Source organism: Gadus morhua, chromosome 20 (genome assembly GCF_902167405.1).
Source record: "Gadus morhua chromosome 20, gadMor3.0, whole genome shotgun sequence".
Lineage (NCBI taxonomy): Eukaryota > Metazoa > Chordata > Actinopteri > Gadiformes > Gadidae > Gadus > Gadus morhua.
The window spans coordinates 19,472,042-19,488,835 of NC_044067.1; the positions used below are offsets into that span (position 1 = coordinate 19,472,042).

The following is a 16,794-nucleotide window of genomic DNA, read 5'->3' on the forward strand; positions in this document are numbered from 1 at the left end:
AATGGATAAACTGGCACACAAACAAACTTTCATGTAAATGGAGCATGCACAATTCAAATTCACAAATCACAAACTTCACAAAGAGTGACACTCACACATACAGGCAGGCAGACACAGACAAAGAAACACACACACACACACACACACACTTTGATTTGATTTGCCCTTATGCGTCACTTCAACTTATTTTGTCTATTATAACTATATCCATGTCTGGTTTATAAGTCTGCCATTAGTTGATCTGATGGCTCTAGAGGGAAGAGCTCATCCTCTCTCCAGATGAGGGAGGATGACTGACGACCCATCTCACCGCAAACAACGGCAGATCATGAGCGAGGAACTTGGGCAGGTTGACGTCGATGATCGACCTCAGCAGCAGAATATCCTCGTTCTCCTCAGGAAAACTCAGCTGGGATAACATAAACACAGAGAGGAAGGGGAGGGAGGGAGGGAGGGAGGGAGGGAGGGAGGGAGGGAGGGAGAGAGAGAGAGGGAGAACAAGAGAACAAAAGTGAGAAAGAGAAAATGTAACACACAAAGAGAAATTGTCAAGACAGTGAAAAACGAGTGAGAGGGGAATAATGAAAGCCTTTGGCAGGCAGATGAATGAAGAGGCCTTGTGGGGAGGGAATCTTCATTCTAAAGTCTTCTTTGTGGCCCCCTGTGCCACTGATAGGCTCTCCCCTTCAGTACGACAGAAGACCTAAACACCGTTCGCAGCCTAAGCCGGGGGGGTTAAACGCACGCATTTCCTTTCTAAAAGTAATTTTGAAAGAGACGACGGGGATGAGGGTCCCAGCAGAGGGGGACTTCAGGAATTGATGTATAAATGACACGAACGCCTCACAAGACTCTAGGAAACAGCACACCCATGTGGGGGGGGAAGCCTATCCCCTTTTTATACAAGACATGCAGCTTTTACTGCGACAACTCCATCTTTGAGAGCCAATCTGATGCCTATTTTCCCGCCCTCGCACACTCCAGCGCACACAATTTTGTTAGTGAGGGTTAGGGAAATAGAATGGCTTTGAAGATTTGTTGTGTTTTCGAGGAGTGACAAAGACACTGAGGTTAGCACCGTAGCTAGGTTCAAGATGCATTCCTTAAATGGAAGTATACGTCTCACTCCTAAATGGAAGTTGTATCGTTGTATCGATTGAGCAGGGTAAAGTAAGCTTTTAGAGCAGATGGAAACAGTTCTCTTCCTTATCACTGTTATTAAAGTCTGCTGAGATACAAAGTTCACCACTATGGTTATTGAGGTGTTTGGTTCAGTGCAAAAATAATGGTTGTCATTAGATGATGAAGCTATTCTAGGTTAATTAAAGTTTGCTGAAGGGATTGATTTTGTAATTTGTTTGAATCAAATACATGAGAGAGCAGTTTGCAACACAAAAATGCATTGTTTCCCTCCAATCCATAAATTGACAGGCATACCCTGAGCAACAGCTAAAAGCTAACCAACAGACTAAAGCTGACCATCAGACTAAAACCTGACCAAATGATTAAAACAAAAACAGACTAAACCTGACCCCCAGACTAGACCTGACCCTCAGACTAATACCTGACCAAAAGGCTAAACCTGACCCATAGACAAAACCTGAACAACAGATTAGACCTGACCAACAGACTAAACCTGACCAACAGAATAAACCCAACCAGCACACTAAACCTGACCCTCAGACTAATACCTGACCAACAGCTTAAAACTAACCAACAGACCAAACCTGACCAACAGACTAAAACCCGACCAACAGACTGAAACAAACCAACAGACTAAACCTGACCAACACACACAAACCTGACCTCAAACTAATACCTGACCAACAGACTAAACCTGACCAACACACACAAACCTGACCTCAAACTAATACCTGACCAACAGACTAAACCTGACCAACAAACACATACCTGACCCTCAGACTAATACCTGACCAACCAACCAAACCTGAACAACTTACCAAACTTGAACAACCGACACAAACCTGACCAACAAACTCATCCTGACCCTCAGACTAAAACCCGACCCTAAGACACAGGGACGGCGGCGTCAGCGAGCGGTACCTTGAGGTTGCCTGCGGCCGTCAGGACGGACTTGACGGCCCGCATGCCGTAGTCGTAGTGGTGCTGGGAGGACAGCTGCTCGGAGCACAGCCGGTATGTCGCCACAATCTTCACTGACAGAGGGCGCGCCGTCACAAAACCGCACGAGTAGAGCACGATCTCGGCGATCATGGCATAGTCAGGCACCATCATGGCCACCGTCCTGAACAGGGCCTGAGAGAGGAGACGTTGAATGACGTTGAAAACACTAATTGAAGATATATAAATATGACTTATAATTATGAAGAAAAGATGTTGATGAAGATGTTCCACTTAATGCAATACTGTGTCTCGGTTTTCAGTTGAGCTGCAGAGCAATGGCCGAATGTTATGTTCAACTGGTCTAATCGGGATTTGAACTCTCAACCTATGGATCACCTGTACAAGGCATTATCCCATTGAGCCACTTATAAACCTGAACTACAGTCGCATTCACATGTCTATTGATAAGCACACAACATCCAGAAAAATCGCACACATTTCTCAAGTGAATTAAGGGCTTTCTTAAAAGAGTACAGATCTGAAAATTTGCACTGTTAATGGTATCCACCTAATGATAGCTGTGTGTTAGTTATACAATAACAAAATAGTCATATAGGCAAAATGGGTTGAGACTGTGGACGTTTGGCTATTCTATGAAATTGTGGGAAAAGTAAACATTTTTAGAGCAGAAGTCCAGTGTGAAAAAGATGAATATGGTGAAAGAATTTTGAGTCCAGGTCAATCTGGTGAGGAGAAATAAACCTAATTCATGATTTTTTACAATAGCGCCACCTTTGGGTGCAGTACCACACATTTAAGTTTATGAGTAGTGGGGGTTATTGGTAATCATACCTGAAAAAATATGTAGGTGTGTGCATGCAGGTGTGTACGTGTGTGTCCAGATGCATGTGTGCATCTATAATGTGTGAGTGTGTGTGTGCACGAGCGTGTGCGTTTTACCTTGAGGTTGTCAGGCAGCTCGGAGCGTCCAGCGTAGCCGGGGTTCATGGTGATGAAGACGGCACAGGAGGGGTCTAGCCTCAGCTCTGTGCCCTCGAACATCAGCATTTCAGCCTTGGCCTTGATGCCTGGAGGACAACACCGCTTTTACCGCCTGCCGGCTGAACCTCCCGCTCAGTCACTGGCAGGGGGTTACTGTATAGAACCACTCCCCATAAACTCACTAATGATTAAAACATAACATTGATTCCATTCATCACCTTATACTAGGAGTAAAGCACCCAGTTGGGACTCTGCCACTAATCGTAACCACTAAACACACATCCACCCCCCACACACACACACACACACACACTGGCGTGCTACCTCTCTGTATGGTGAGGATCTGCTGTGCCACCACAGAGAGCACCTCCAGGTCGATGCGGTTGAACTCGTCAAAGCAGGCCCAGCCTCCACAGGACAGCAGGCCCTGAGTCAAACACGCTCAGAGTTCACAGAGAATACCCCCTTTACCTTTCCTTTATTTGTAATAGTCATAACCTATCATCCTCTCCTCAAAACAGCCACTTCTCACTCTTCAGTGAACCCTATTCACCTGGCGACCCACCTACTAAGCTCACGCAACGCAATGACCATGCAGACGCTTCAACGCAGTCGTGAACAGTTGTGGTTCTGCGTCAGGTTTTAGTAAGCGGACCAATCACAGCTCTTGCTGCTGTGTCGCCTCGACGGAAGGTTACAAGTTTTGGGAGGTGCCCGTCAGGCCCTTGTGGTGGACGCAAGGAGGGTCCGTAACGATGTAAGGTGTCCGTCACCTCCTTACATTGTGTGAAAGTGGGACCATAATCAGCCCTTTAGGCAAACAGTGTGCCTTTGTTTGGCGCAAGGTTGCTGCTGTGCATGACATGTTTTTTGTATTTATTTATTTCATTAACACAGTGAACGGCTTACTTGACCTCTGTGCTACCATGGAGTTTACAATATCAAGGGTCAAGTCTAAATACAAGATCGTTTTCTGAAAAGCCCTTTAAGGTCCTCATGAATCATCTTGAGATAAGGTCAAGCGTTGCCATAGCCCGGGTAGCCTCGCCCATTCTGCCGGCGATTTTGAGTTTGCCCTGCAGAAGGGTCAGGAGAAGAGCAATACATTTCTTTCTGCCTCCGACAGATTTTTGCGGGAGCCGATCACCAAGCTGGCTTTTCACTCTGGCACGCTATTAGCTGGTTTAACACAATGACGACAGGGAAGCGACGGCAAGCAGCCAATTGCGTACAGAGTCATTTGAACTAGGCCCATTGATCACGCCTCTTGTGCTGAAAAAAATGATAGCAGCTTCCCAAAAAAAGCAGGCCCAGCCTCCACATGCAATCTACGATTGAGCTTGGTCTGGCAATAGCCAGGCTAGCGTTGCCATATTGAATAAGCACTACATATTAAAAGGTCTTAATAACACCAGCTAAGGGGTGTGTGGACTTGGTGGGTGTTTGTGTGTATGTGTGGGTGCGTGTGAAACACTCACTTTGAAGAACTTGCCAAGAGCAATATAGTCCAGTCCGTCTGAACAGTTGAACACCACACACTGCTTGGCCACGGCCTTGGCCAGGTCCTTGGTGGTCTCCGTCTTACCCGTGCCAGCGGGGCCCTCAGGGGCACCTCCCAGGAAGAGAGCAAGGGCCCCAAACAATGTCCTAAAGGAGGATGAGGTGTGAGCGCAAGAGCATGCCCCATGCTTCACAATCACTGTTGCATGAAGGAAGATTACATTCTGAAATGTAGTTTATTCATAACACAATCTTGAAACCCTTTTTAGTCTAGCTCTCTTCGAATACCCACCTCTCAAACGTGTCTCTGTGATCCAGCTTTTTTATTGTTATTTGAAGCAAATTGTCTACGTCGACTTACTATTCGTTGGGATGTTGGTGATTTTTTTTGTGCTGAAGTGCAGTATATATAAAGTTTGTTTGATCAATGGATTCTAAAATGTGGTGATTACTTTACTGTCCTTACATGCCAAACTGAGCACACTTTATACATTCATTCCAACTCTTTTTAGTAATGCTCCGCGGAGATAATCGACAAACAGCGTGTTGCCTGACGATGGGGCCATCAGGCGTACCGGTAGCAGCGGTCGGTGAGTGGGGTGATCACCAGCCGGGGAGTGTTCCCCAGATACTCATAACCATAAGCCAAGCCTGCATTTATCATCTTCGTCTGCATCTGATTCTCCTGTAAGACCGAGAACAGTCAGACACGCATCAGTGCATTCTGGCTGTAAATCATGGAGGAGCATGCCAGAGTAAATGAGTACAAAAAAATGGATAAATTACATAGAAATTAAGAAGAATGCGATCTGTTAGACAATTAACAGAGTAAAGGGCAAAACTATGCTTTAATTCAAGTAATAATGAGTGGGCAGAATACTCTAGTTGCTATTGTGTTCAACTCCCCGGCAAAAGCTTCTGGGCATGATTCCATCCATGCCATTAACCTACCTGTAAGCGAGACAACTTACAGACTACCTGCTGACCCCTGACCTGCATCTGTGTCCATTTGTTTTTGATAAAGGCACTGCATTGTACATTTGAAACATCAGACGAAAACATCGGCTAGTCCTGGTAAAAAACATAAGTAGCGATGCCTCCACCACCAACGTACCACCCAGTAGTAGCGCAGTTGGCTGAGCCACTCAAAGTCGTTCTCGTCGCTGACACCCTTTTGGATGAGTGTGGCCAGCACGTCCCTGGCGTGGACGTCCAGCACCACGAGGGCACCTAGAGTCACCCGGTTCTGCTTGGACAGCTTCCCACGCACCAGCGTCACAATGTCGTCGATCTGCCCGTTGTTAACCTGAAGGTATTCGTCTAGAGCCTGGGCAGGGAGGGATGGCGATTGATGGAGTGAATGATCGGCAGACGATGGCTAAACTAGGAGAGGAGATGTCTCCTAGAGAAAGTGGAGATGTTTTTGCTGCTCTTACCCCCCCTTGTCTAACATTTTTTATGTTCTTCAGAAGGAAATATCAACTGAAAGACATTGTGGGACATTCCAGTGTCTCAAGATATTTTATATTGAACCATATTACCGAGATACCCTAACCCTAACCCTATTGCACAATACCATGTTTAAGAAGTCACAAATAAGAAAGAAGAAAAAATTAATACGCGGGCAAACCTTAGGTCCTGAGACGATGGCCTGGTGGATATCCTTTGTCCAGTAGACCTGAGACACACAAAGTACAGTCTGACCAGGCCACGCTCGCACCCAGTTGATCCTCAGGTCCTTGGGGTACGCTTCGATGGCCTCCCCAATCACCTGAGCCGGAGCACAGCCGAGAGAGGAAGTGTGAAAACAATGAACCCAAGGAAGACCATAGAGGGAAACTCATTTGTATGACAATGTATTTACATTGGCCGTATGCAGTGTACGTGTATGGTTCAAAGATTATTTCCATATATGACATTCCCTTCATTAATGCACAAGACTCCTACCTCGAGGAACCCTTAAGCAAGATGCTTTAATCCCTGAGTATTCAATAATGACCATGCAAAACGCTTTGGATGAAAGCATCCGCTGAATGTATCTATAGTGAAAAGCATATATGGCAGCCTTACAATAATTCTGGCTTACAATATCCTTTTTCTAGTGTGACACAGCCAGGAAGATAAGAAGAAAGAGGGCTCACCTTGTGTAGCGAAGCAAACATGTTGTTCTCCAGCTCCAGCAGCCACTTCTCCACCTGGCCCCTGGCTTTAGAGGTGGAGATGGTGTTCAGCAACTCCACCACCTCCCCTTCGCTGCTCGACATGTGGGTGATGTCCAACACGTCAGTGAAGACCACGCTCGCGATGCCCTCAAAGCACTTCTTCAGGTGGGGCTTTACCCTGGGGACCAGCAGAGACAGAGCAAAAGCCAGGGCTGTCTGAGCTGATCATGGGTACAGCACATGCAATATATCTACACTAGGTAGGTATCAGATAGAGGGACCTTGGATCATTCTTTCATCCTGCATGTGAGGTCACTCCTGTTTCATGGGTTGGTGTTGAAATTAAAGAGGATCCCAAACATTTAAATCAAATGAAATCAAACTCCAGAGAAAACACACTGGTCGCTTTTAGTGACAAAATTGTGCTATGTGAACTATGCTACGTGACTTCACCTGGCAGCAAGATGTCAAGGTACACGTTAAGTGTAATTCAATGTTTTTATAAGCGGCAAATCTATTGAAAAAGGCTGGCTTCTACAGATACCTGTAAGGCTCTGCAGAATAACATTTCCGCATTTCATTGTCAAGAAAAACAAAAAATCAGGCATGGGTGACTTTACAAACACACAAATAAGACATGAGACTAGAAGCTGTCACTTGTTGCCCACATATTCCCTATATTTAATGTGTTGTTGCAACGACAGTAATTTGCTTGCCCCAGCTGTTGTATTGCACACTGTGTGGGCAATCCAGATGAGCTGTAATATGCATGAGCGTTAACATATTTATGTAAACGGTCCTTATGTTCTAATATAGTTTCACAAGTTTCCAAAGCAGCCGATAAGAACTGAAGTACATTGAAATACATGGTCCTAGTTGGTGATTATATCAAATAAGATATTCTGTCGTTTGCACTTTTATCTATTTATTAATGCTCCAAAAAAGAATTGAACAAGCCAATCAAAGACTACGAACATGACGGAGCCAGACTTCCTAATCACAAGGGATTAAAGATTAAACAAGTACCGGAGACAAAAACTGAGCAGAGTGAAGTGAGAAACACTGCTTCAGACATTTAAAAACCATTTCACACTTGAGTTCTACGTATAAGCCTGTTACTCAAACAGAGGAGTGCCGGGCACTGAACGATAGACAATAGAGTGGTACTCCCATGTTTAATACGGAGGATTATCAATGCCTTTGAGCTGCTCCATGAAAATGCCTTCCAGTACAGATGAGCCCACCTTCCTGCCAGCCCAGAGCCCCACTACTAAGACCTCTCCCTCCCAAGCAGAGCATTGGATTGGACACGTCGCCTCAGTTAACTAAACTGGCCTAGCGTGTTCTCAGACACTTGACAGCCGTCCACTTCATCCCTAAAATCCTGAACTTAACAGCTGAGCACACCGCTCTGTGCCTCTAATACGAATCCGCAGGAGAATGAGAGAGAGACTGATTAAAAGAGACAGGGAGACAGAGAAAGAGAAAGAGAGATGTAAAAAAGTGCACACTACCTTTGTCTAACACCATCCATTATTAACCAAATACTTTCTGTTCAATTAGACAAAGGTTGCTTATCGTAGGCTTCTTGGAGAAGGCCCGGTGCAGTTAAAGTAGGCCAGGGAGCGATGTACATGCAGCAGAAGTGCTATAATTAAATTCTCACAGTCAGTCTGGGATTTTCATCCTTGAAATTAGTTTCCCAAGGCCCCAGCTCTCATAAATCCCCCCTTCAGTTTCTTTCTATTAACCTCATCTTTTCCTCTTTTGGGATGGTCTTTCTATTGTGTTCCAGAAAATGCAATCACTGTCGCTTTAACCTGATGCTTTTCATTGGCTATGCAATCTAGACTTGTGGCACAGATGCTTGCTGAACTGCAAACTTCCCTACGCTTCCTTTTACATTTTTTTTTTCTTTTTCATTCAATTTGTCTGAATGCAGTCCTCTGCATGTAGTTATTTACAACAATCACAATACTTGCTGAGGGTATTTCTTTGGGTAAGCAAACCCCCAGCATGTGCTCTATATGATAATAACGAGATAGAGTTCCTAAAGGAAGAATTTAGCAGATCCGTTGTGCGAGACAGTAAGCTATAATAGAACACATTGTCCCCAAATGACTTATAATGGAGAGGGATTCTTAAGAGCAATCCATTTGGCGAGCATTGCAATCAGTCCAGTGATTGGCTGCCTTGGTTGATTTGGACAGCCAGACCCTGAGTGCGCCTACGCTTGCCATGGGAACCCTCCCCAAGTCATCAACGGACACCTGATCAATCTCACTCCAGGGAAGTTTCAGCGGGGAGAAAGTTTTCCTCCTCCACTGTTTAAGTCCTCATTGAAACCCTCAAATACTGTAGGGTTTCAGGATTGTGGTTTTGTTTTCTTGAAGCTTATTACTACCGACTGTACCAAGGAATGCATCATTGTAATTGTCTTGCATTATTCATTATGCTACATGTAGCTGAAGTTATGCATTGGTGTACATGTAGCTGAAGAGAGGCATTATGGTACTTGTAGTTAAAATTATGCATTTTTCTATATCGTCACCCTCTTAAAGTAATGGCCTAGGTCATATTTTCAAGTTGTTCAGAAAACCATACACAGAGTATATGGTATTTATGAATCATTTCAAACAAAAAGGTTATGGCAATAGATGACTATTGATACACAAATAATGATGATAAAATTGCCTAAGACACTCTGTCTAGTCTAGTGACTTAGGCAAAATAAATTGGCCTAATTCAAACTCTTGACATAAGGGGTAGGATCACATGATCTGTTCAACTGAGGATGTTGGGGATTTTACCAGAGGTGGCCAGCATCACAAAGAGCTGATTTAGCCAAGAAAATCATTTTGGCAAAAAAGTTACTCAGGCCATTACTTTAAGAGGGTGATGATATGCATCTGAAGTAATGCATTGTGGTACATGTAGTTGAATAGAGGCATCATGATACTTAGTAGTCAAAAAGGTTTACCTGGTGGGATCTTTGGTCTCAGAGAGGATCTCCAGCAGCTCGTCATTGGAGAGGAAGAAGAAGCGGGGGAAGAAGAGGCGTTTCTTCTCCAGATAGTCGTTCAGACCCTTCAGGATCAACTCCAGGAGCCCATTGGCTTTCTTCAGTTTCTCCAGCATCATGTCTATGGCCACCACTGCGAGCACATGTTTGTCCTGACACCGGCAAACATGAGCGACACACGCGCACACACACACAGTAGCAGCAAGAGTAACTAAAATGTGCAACAAGTAGCAAAAGTAATTAGTTCTGGTTATGTCCCAAAACCTGCTGGAGGTACGTGGAAGTTTATTCATGAAATGGAGAAATTTACAAAAATTGTAAATAAAAAAGTACATATATTGGTCACTTCTTATCATGTCGCATTGCATATTCCATCATACGTTTATTTTTATGTTTTGTTTTTGCTTGGTAGCTAAAGCTGCATTTCAGACTTTTTATTTCCACTTTTTCAACCGGCGAATGCCTTTTTCTCTAGTTGTATTCGTTGATAACGTGCTGGCACTCTTTGCTCATCCACTGCATGGGTCAATTTAGTGGTAAACGTAAAGTCAAAGGTGGGAAGCAGTGCCATAGATGACAGGGCAGACACAGAAGGCCTTTTCACAGTCCTACGTTTGAGGTGCCAAACTAGAAGTCTGAGGAATCATGTGGCCACTAGCAGTATACAGTATATGCATCTACACATTGGGCACCTTTTGGCTTGAATTCTGAGACACAACACGGTACATCTTTGTCTATGTCTCTTCTAAGGACACAATCAATCGATACATTTCAGACGATGCGTTGTTTTGCTTTGACCTATGACCTATCTTGGTATTCAGTAAAGGCTACGGTACAATACGGAGAAGCTGGGCTGTGAAGAAACACTTTCATCTGCCACTGCTTGGCTACAAAGTTAGCAGTGGACCCGGCAGCAGTCCGTCTAGAAAGGCCTAATAATTGTTTTTTCCCCCATCTTCATTGGTATTGATTTCTTATTACCCACTGTGACTGAAGTAGAGGCATGGGCTGTAATTGAAATGATGAGTCAGGCTGGAATAGTTTTTCTTCTCCCGCGCCCTGACTTAAAAGCCAGTAATAAAGGACTGGTAATAGGCCGCATCTCTTTGCTAAGCCTTCTGCAAATCACCCTTTGTGACCATGAAAATGAGTCATTCGCACAATAGTAAAAAACGTTTTGGGAGATGAATTCCCTTTTTGATTGGCTTTTATGAGTTTCCTCCCTATTGTCTGGCTGTGTGTGTGTGTGTGTGTGTGTGTGTGTGGTTGTGTGTGTGTGTGTGTGTGTGTGTGTGTGTGTGTGTGTGTGTGTGTGTGTGTGTGTGTGTGTGTGTGTGTGTGTGTGTGTGTGTGTGTGTGTCCGCGCATCGGGGCTACTGTAACAGATTACCGGATAAAAGGGCAAATCAAATCATCAAGCTCATTAGCTGAGCCAAAAGAGAAGATTCCCAGTAATAACACCTCGGATGAATGGGAATGGGCTGCGCAGCCTCCTTTGTCGCATCACCGGGGTGAATACGCACAATCGCATTACCTGTTCACTGCGGCTGGGGAGATTTGCCATGATTGTAGATTTTCATATATTTGATCAGTACTCTTGGTTTTCGGCCCATTCTTCAGGGTACAATGAAATAAAAGGGCTATTTTTCGCTCCGTCTGCCTGGCGGGAAGTTATTTGCGAGCTCTGTGAGCGGATAACAATGCGCTAATGCATGCGTTATCCCTGATAATGACATATTTATGATGAACGAGGAAATGAATGGTCCAGCGCTGAGATACGCAGCATAGAAAGTGCATAATAGTTACCAGTGAAAAATGATAGAAATGCAACACAAAAGGCAGACAAAATATTCCTGCTTGTCCATGTCCACCTGAGGCCGTAATATAGATGTGACAGGATGCATGTTCAATGTAGCTGATACGTACAGACAACGCACTACAGGATCCACCCCCTCCCTCTCTTTCCCACACACACACACACACACACAGCAAACCTCAACCTCTGTCCCCCTGCATGAGTTATCTTTGTCCCTCCCACTGCTCTGTTTGTCTTTATGCGGCACCACTCGGTGACGGCTTTCATGTTTCCATTCATAATCCATCTTTCCATTAGTACACAACAACACCCTTGTGTTGAGAATCCCATCAGGACACACTTAGAGGCGATATGTCCTCCTCCCTACTGCCGTCCCATACCCCTCCATGGCAATTCATTGGGAGGGTGTACTGTGGCGTAATTACAGAGTCAACGGATGCAACTAACCATGTCTTTTAAATTAAGTTTTGTTCAAACGTAATGCCTCTGAATGTTATGTTTCCCTCCAGCCATTGTCCATTGTTCTGCAGACAAAATAATGGATAATTGACACATTTCAGTAGAGAGAGAGAGAGCAGAAATTAACAAGAAGAAAACAAAGGATTCAGAGAGGTGCGGGCGAACGGCTGAAAAACCGTGGATCTTGAGCACCCCCTAGTGGCCACTGTCTCTAATGCATCCCGGAAAGAGCCTTTCAAAGTCCTTTCCATGAGGTTTTCAGAGAGACAGAGATAGAGGGAGGGAGAGTCACCAACACTGGCGCACACAACGACAACCTTAAATTGACATGATTTCAATTTCATGCACCGATGATCATCCATTAGATTGACAAGCCGAGGACATGTGTCGTGTATCTGGGGTGAACGCAGATTCACATGCTCTTCAAATGGGATTTCTCGTGTTGCAGCTTTCTGTGTTCAGGGAATGACCTACAAACAGTGTACATCGTCCAGTCTCTTGGACTGGAAATTACCACCTATCGTTTGATTGTTATCTTTGTAAGCTTGAACTATCATAGAACTGCCGCACAGGGCAGAGAGTGCAGAAGTACAATATATACATTAAATATCACTAGCCTACTAACGTATGTTGTAATATTTCTCTGATGTACACTGTTCTATTAAAACCTTAAGGAACAGTATATAGGGCAGTAAAAATCTGTAAGGTATGTCCTGAACCAAAAAATGTCGATGTGTTGAAAAGGAGCTCAATCAGAAACAAACATCATTACAACACCTTTTACCCCAATGGCCAGTCTAGCATTACTCCACGATACACAACAATGTTTGGTGGTTTCAATTCAACGGTTGTTCTGCGCTCACAGGGAAGGTAAACCATGAAATTAGCAGTAAATCAAACTTTGTGCATTTGTCTTTAAGCTGCTATTGGCGAAAGTTGGCAGAATCTAACGCAGCACTTTAATTATTGCTATAATCACAGAGTTGTGCCACAAGATCTGGATAATTTGTTTTATTAAATAAATAAATAAATAATTTCAAGGTTTGCAATTAAGCCCAGTGTGAATAGATTTAGATTAAAGGGATTTTCCCGTCCCACACATGCAGGCGCGCATACACACAAACAAACAAACACACACACACACACACTCACACATAAACACGCACAGCAATGAAAATACAATAAATACGTGTTTTAACATTAAGTCTTACAGCGGAGTTGTGATTCAAGAGCACTGTGAATGGTTAACAGTGTACTAATGCATGCAGTTCTCCCCAGGAGCCTTCTACATGGTCACGATCCATCATCCAGCATTGAGCGTTTTTGTGTTTTTTATTTGAATGCTTTTGAATAGCAGAAGTGCTGTTATGCAATACTATTGAAACTGCATAATGCCCAAACCAGCATTTTTATTTCAGGATAATTTGAGGTACTTCCTTATGTTTTAAGCAGTGCGTCTTTAATAAAAATTACATTGAAGCTCTGCCGTAACTAAACCGGTGTGGATCCAATAAGTGGATCCAGAAGCCACTGACACATGTAGCTCTGACATGTAATTGTAGTTAAGCTTTTCTAAGTTTTCAAAAAATAAAGTGTTTTAGCCAACTGAACTGTTAAATTGAATGGAAGAATATAAGTATTCGATCAAAAATATTGACCTTGACTAAATGTCTGCGTTGCAGGAGCGAAATTTTCAGGAGAATGGTTCTCCTGAAAAAGGGTCTATTTCATTCTTTGGGGAGAAAGCTGGATTATGTTTAATATCGTGCCTGTTCAAAACTGATCAAAAATATGGTTTCAAACCCATAAGGGAGAACACGGCTAGTCCACAACTAATCTGTGACCAAGCACGTGTAGGGATAATTAGCCAAAGAGTAATGTCCGTTTTGCTTTACGAGGTCACCAAGCAAACAAAAACAACAAGAGGCCCGCAACATACACACATGATCACAGATACACCAGGGACAGCTTCAGCAATTTCCGCTAACCATAAGAGATCAAGGATAACAATGATGTAAACACAGAGTCACACATGCAGAGTCAGACACACACACACACACACACCTCACAGCAGATGGTACAAACGCCCAGACTCTCACCCTCCTGTCCCCTGGTGACCTCATTTTTTTGTGGCTGGGAACGGCCTTGTTCCTTCCAGACAAAATCCATAATTTCTATTTGATGCTGCGGCCGGGCCGGGCCTTTTGGAGGACACTGGCTGATGTTGCTGTATCTCATTTCAGGTCCACTGAGGACGCCAATTACCCTTTGGAAACTCTTGTTGAGCGGCCGTTGAAATGCACTTGTTCCCTCTCGTTTGATATGAGGTTACTCTCTCTCTCTCTCTCTCTCTCTCTCTCTCTCTCTCTCTCTCTCTCTCTCTCTCTCTCTCTCTCTCTCTCTCTCTCTCTCTCTCTCTCTCTCTCTCTCTCTCTCTCTCTCTCTCTCTCTCTCTCTCTCTCTCTCTTTCCAGAGTACTCTCACTTTCTTCCCATCTTTCTGTTAGCATTATACATTTTTGCCTCCTCATCCGTCCCTTTTTCTCTGTCTTTATGATGCCCTATGTTGTATATTTAATCTGTTATTTCTCTTTCTCCCTTCTGACAGACACACACACATGCAAACATGTATACACAAACAATCCTCTGTTATTCAGAGGATGGCATGAACGGCAAATTTAAATCCAATTCATTAAAATAGCAGTATTTTCAAATAGTTTGGAGCGGCAGAGAATCTAAAAGGCTCACTGGTCAAAGCCAGGGCTTATTTCCCCTGGTGCCAGTGACGGATAGGAATGATTTTACATGGTGCAGACGGTGCCCGCTGAGAATCAAGATATTCCGCCTGATGCGTACGGGGATTCTGTTTTACATTGCTCCACTAGCTTCTTTCTTAAAAACAGCATATGCAAAGCACTAAACCAGGTTAAGCTCAGATCGCTGGTTTCATTTGTCTAGCATAAAATAAAAGTGCAATAACACCTCGTAGTATAATGGTTCTAATGTGATGGGGGAGTAGAGGAGGATATAGAAAGATAAATAATTAAATAAAAGCATCTGTAGATTGATAATAAACAAAGGCCATAAGTAAACAAATACATACTATATAAAACCCCTCAAAACCATAAGCGTCTCCCTACCAGTGTGACCTCCTTTATGGTGTCCCTCCAGGTCTTGTCCACAGCGGTGAAGCGGCGGCCCTCCTCCGGCATCTGGTTCATGATGTCTGGGGAGCTGAAGATGGGCTCCAGGTACAGCCAGGTGGACTGCACCTTCAACCACTCGTCGAGGATCTCCTGCAGAAGCAGCAACTTACCCTCCCAATCCCTGAGAAGCACAGCACACAACGTTGACAAAGAAATGGGTTGTTTTACCCCAGTATGAGTTGTGATAGCATAAGAAATCTGTACGGGACATCCTGTGAAAAGTAAGTGTAAAGGACAGCCAATTTCAAAGAAGAATTCATAGCAAGCATCACAATAATTCTATCATTGGATTGGGGCGAGACCGAGAGATTATGATTTTGCAGACACGGCCAAATCCAGCCTCACACCTGGTGGTAAAATCTCCCTTTAAAAAGGCACATAACAACAGCTGCCCGCTCACTTGATCCGCGCCTCGAAGGGCTTGATGAAGGGAGAGCCCCTCATCGTCTGGGTCTTGACGATGTGGTCGTCCAGCAGCGTCTGGATCTCGTCCACAGACGCCAGGATGGAGGTGCCCGTCTCCCTGTAGGGCAGTAGGCTGAACTCCATTTCGCCCCACTCGCCCTCCATCTTCTCCATGGCCTTCTCCAGGGAGTGCTCCTTGCTGGCTGCCTCACTGATGCCCTCGAAGCGGTCCAGGTGCTGCTCCAGCCGCATGGGCAGGAAGCGGGCCACGCAGGCCTCCTCCCCCTCCTCTTGCCTCCCCGGCGTGGGCCGCAGGGGGAAGCCCACCGCCTCTGACATGGCGTCCCAGTGGCGGTCCCGCAGGCCCGGGTTACACAGCACCTGGCGACAGACAGACAACCGTGGGATCATGGCATTAAGCTTATTGAAACGGGAAAGATGTTTGTGGAATTTTGAGATTTTTGAGGAAATCTGAGATTTTTGAGGAAGTAGAATTAAAGCATGGATATGCGACAGTGACATCTGCAATTGGCTACTGATCGCATAACCAGCAATGCAAACATTTTTAAATGCTTACCTTGTATTTCTGATTCTGATGTAAATGTAGAGTCACATGTTGTCCTTAGCACAGCACACAAGACTGGTTCCTACCTGCACGATGGGAATCTGCTCTTTGAAGGTGTCCACTTCGGCCTTTACATTGGTTGCTATGTTGAGGGCGCTGGGCGTGTCAACGAAGCCCTTCTCCAACTTGTAGAGTGCCCGCCAGTAGTTACCAACGTCTACCTCCACCTACACCAATCCCATCAAGGGGTCGGTTAGATGAGGACTGATCTTCTAGCAATGTGATTTTCTAGCGACAGTGGTTATGCATAACTCACTTTGCTGAGCTGTACCATTCTTGGGAAATTAAGACAGCACTTGATATATGATATAGGGTTAAGGTTAGGCCGAGGGCAACTAGTTATATTTTCAACAAATGTAACCCCGTTGAACCCTAACCCTTTAGATCATATTTAAATTCAATAGTAGACTAGCTTAATCTGGATCAACAGGAGAATTCCGGGGCAATTTTGAATGGATGCTTTGATTGATCTCGAGCTAACTTGTTAGTCCCTTTAGATAAAAAAAACGTCTA

The 16,794-nt window shown here is 44.4% G+C and overlaps 1 protein-coding gene across 1 annotated transcript in view; it reads right to left on the bottom strand.

Moving 5' to 3' along the window:
* Positions 1-16,794, bottom strand: part of dnah7 (dynein, axonemal, heavy chain 7) — a 102,887-nt gene that overhangs the window by 71,969 nt on the left and 14,124 nt on the right. The window contains exons 18-30 of the mRNA XM_030343137.1: positions 16,308-16,448; positions 15,652-16,037; positions 15,186-15,372; positions 9,730-9,923; positions 6,729-6,927; positions 6,218-6,358; positions 5,702-5,914; positions 5,163-5,272; positions 4,566-4,734; positions 3,412-3,514; positions 3,046-3,173; positions 2,065-2,277; positions 311-409 (exon numbers count right to left, since the gene is read on the bottom strand). Of these exons, the coding sequence (XP_030198997.1) occupies positions 311-409; positions 2,065-2,277; positions 3,046-3,173; positions 3,412-3,514; positions 4,566-4,734; positions 5,163-5,272; positions 5,702-5,914; positions 6,218-6,358; positions 6,729-6,927; positions 9,730-9,923; positions 15,186-15,372; positions 15,652-16,037; positions 16,308-16,448 (2,283 nt within the window). The remainder of the gene's footprint in view (positions 1-310; positions 410-2,064; positions 2,278-3,045; positions 3,174-3,411; positions 3,515-4,565; positions 4,735-5,162; positions 5,273-5,701; positions 5,915-6,217; positions 6,359-6,728; positions 6,928-9,729; positions 9,924-15,185; positions 15,373-15,651; positions 16,038-16,307; positions 16,449-16,794) is intronic.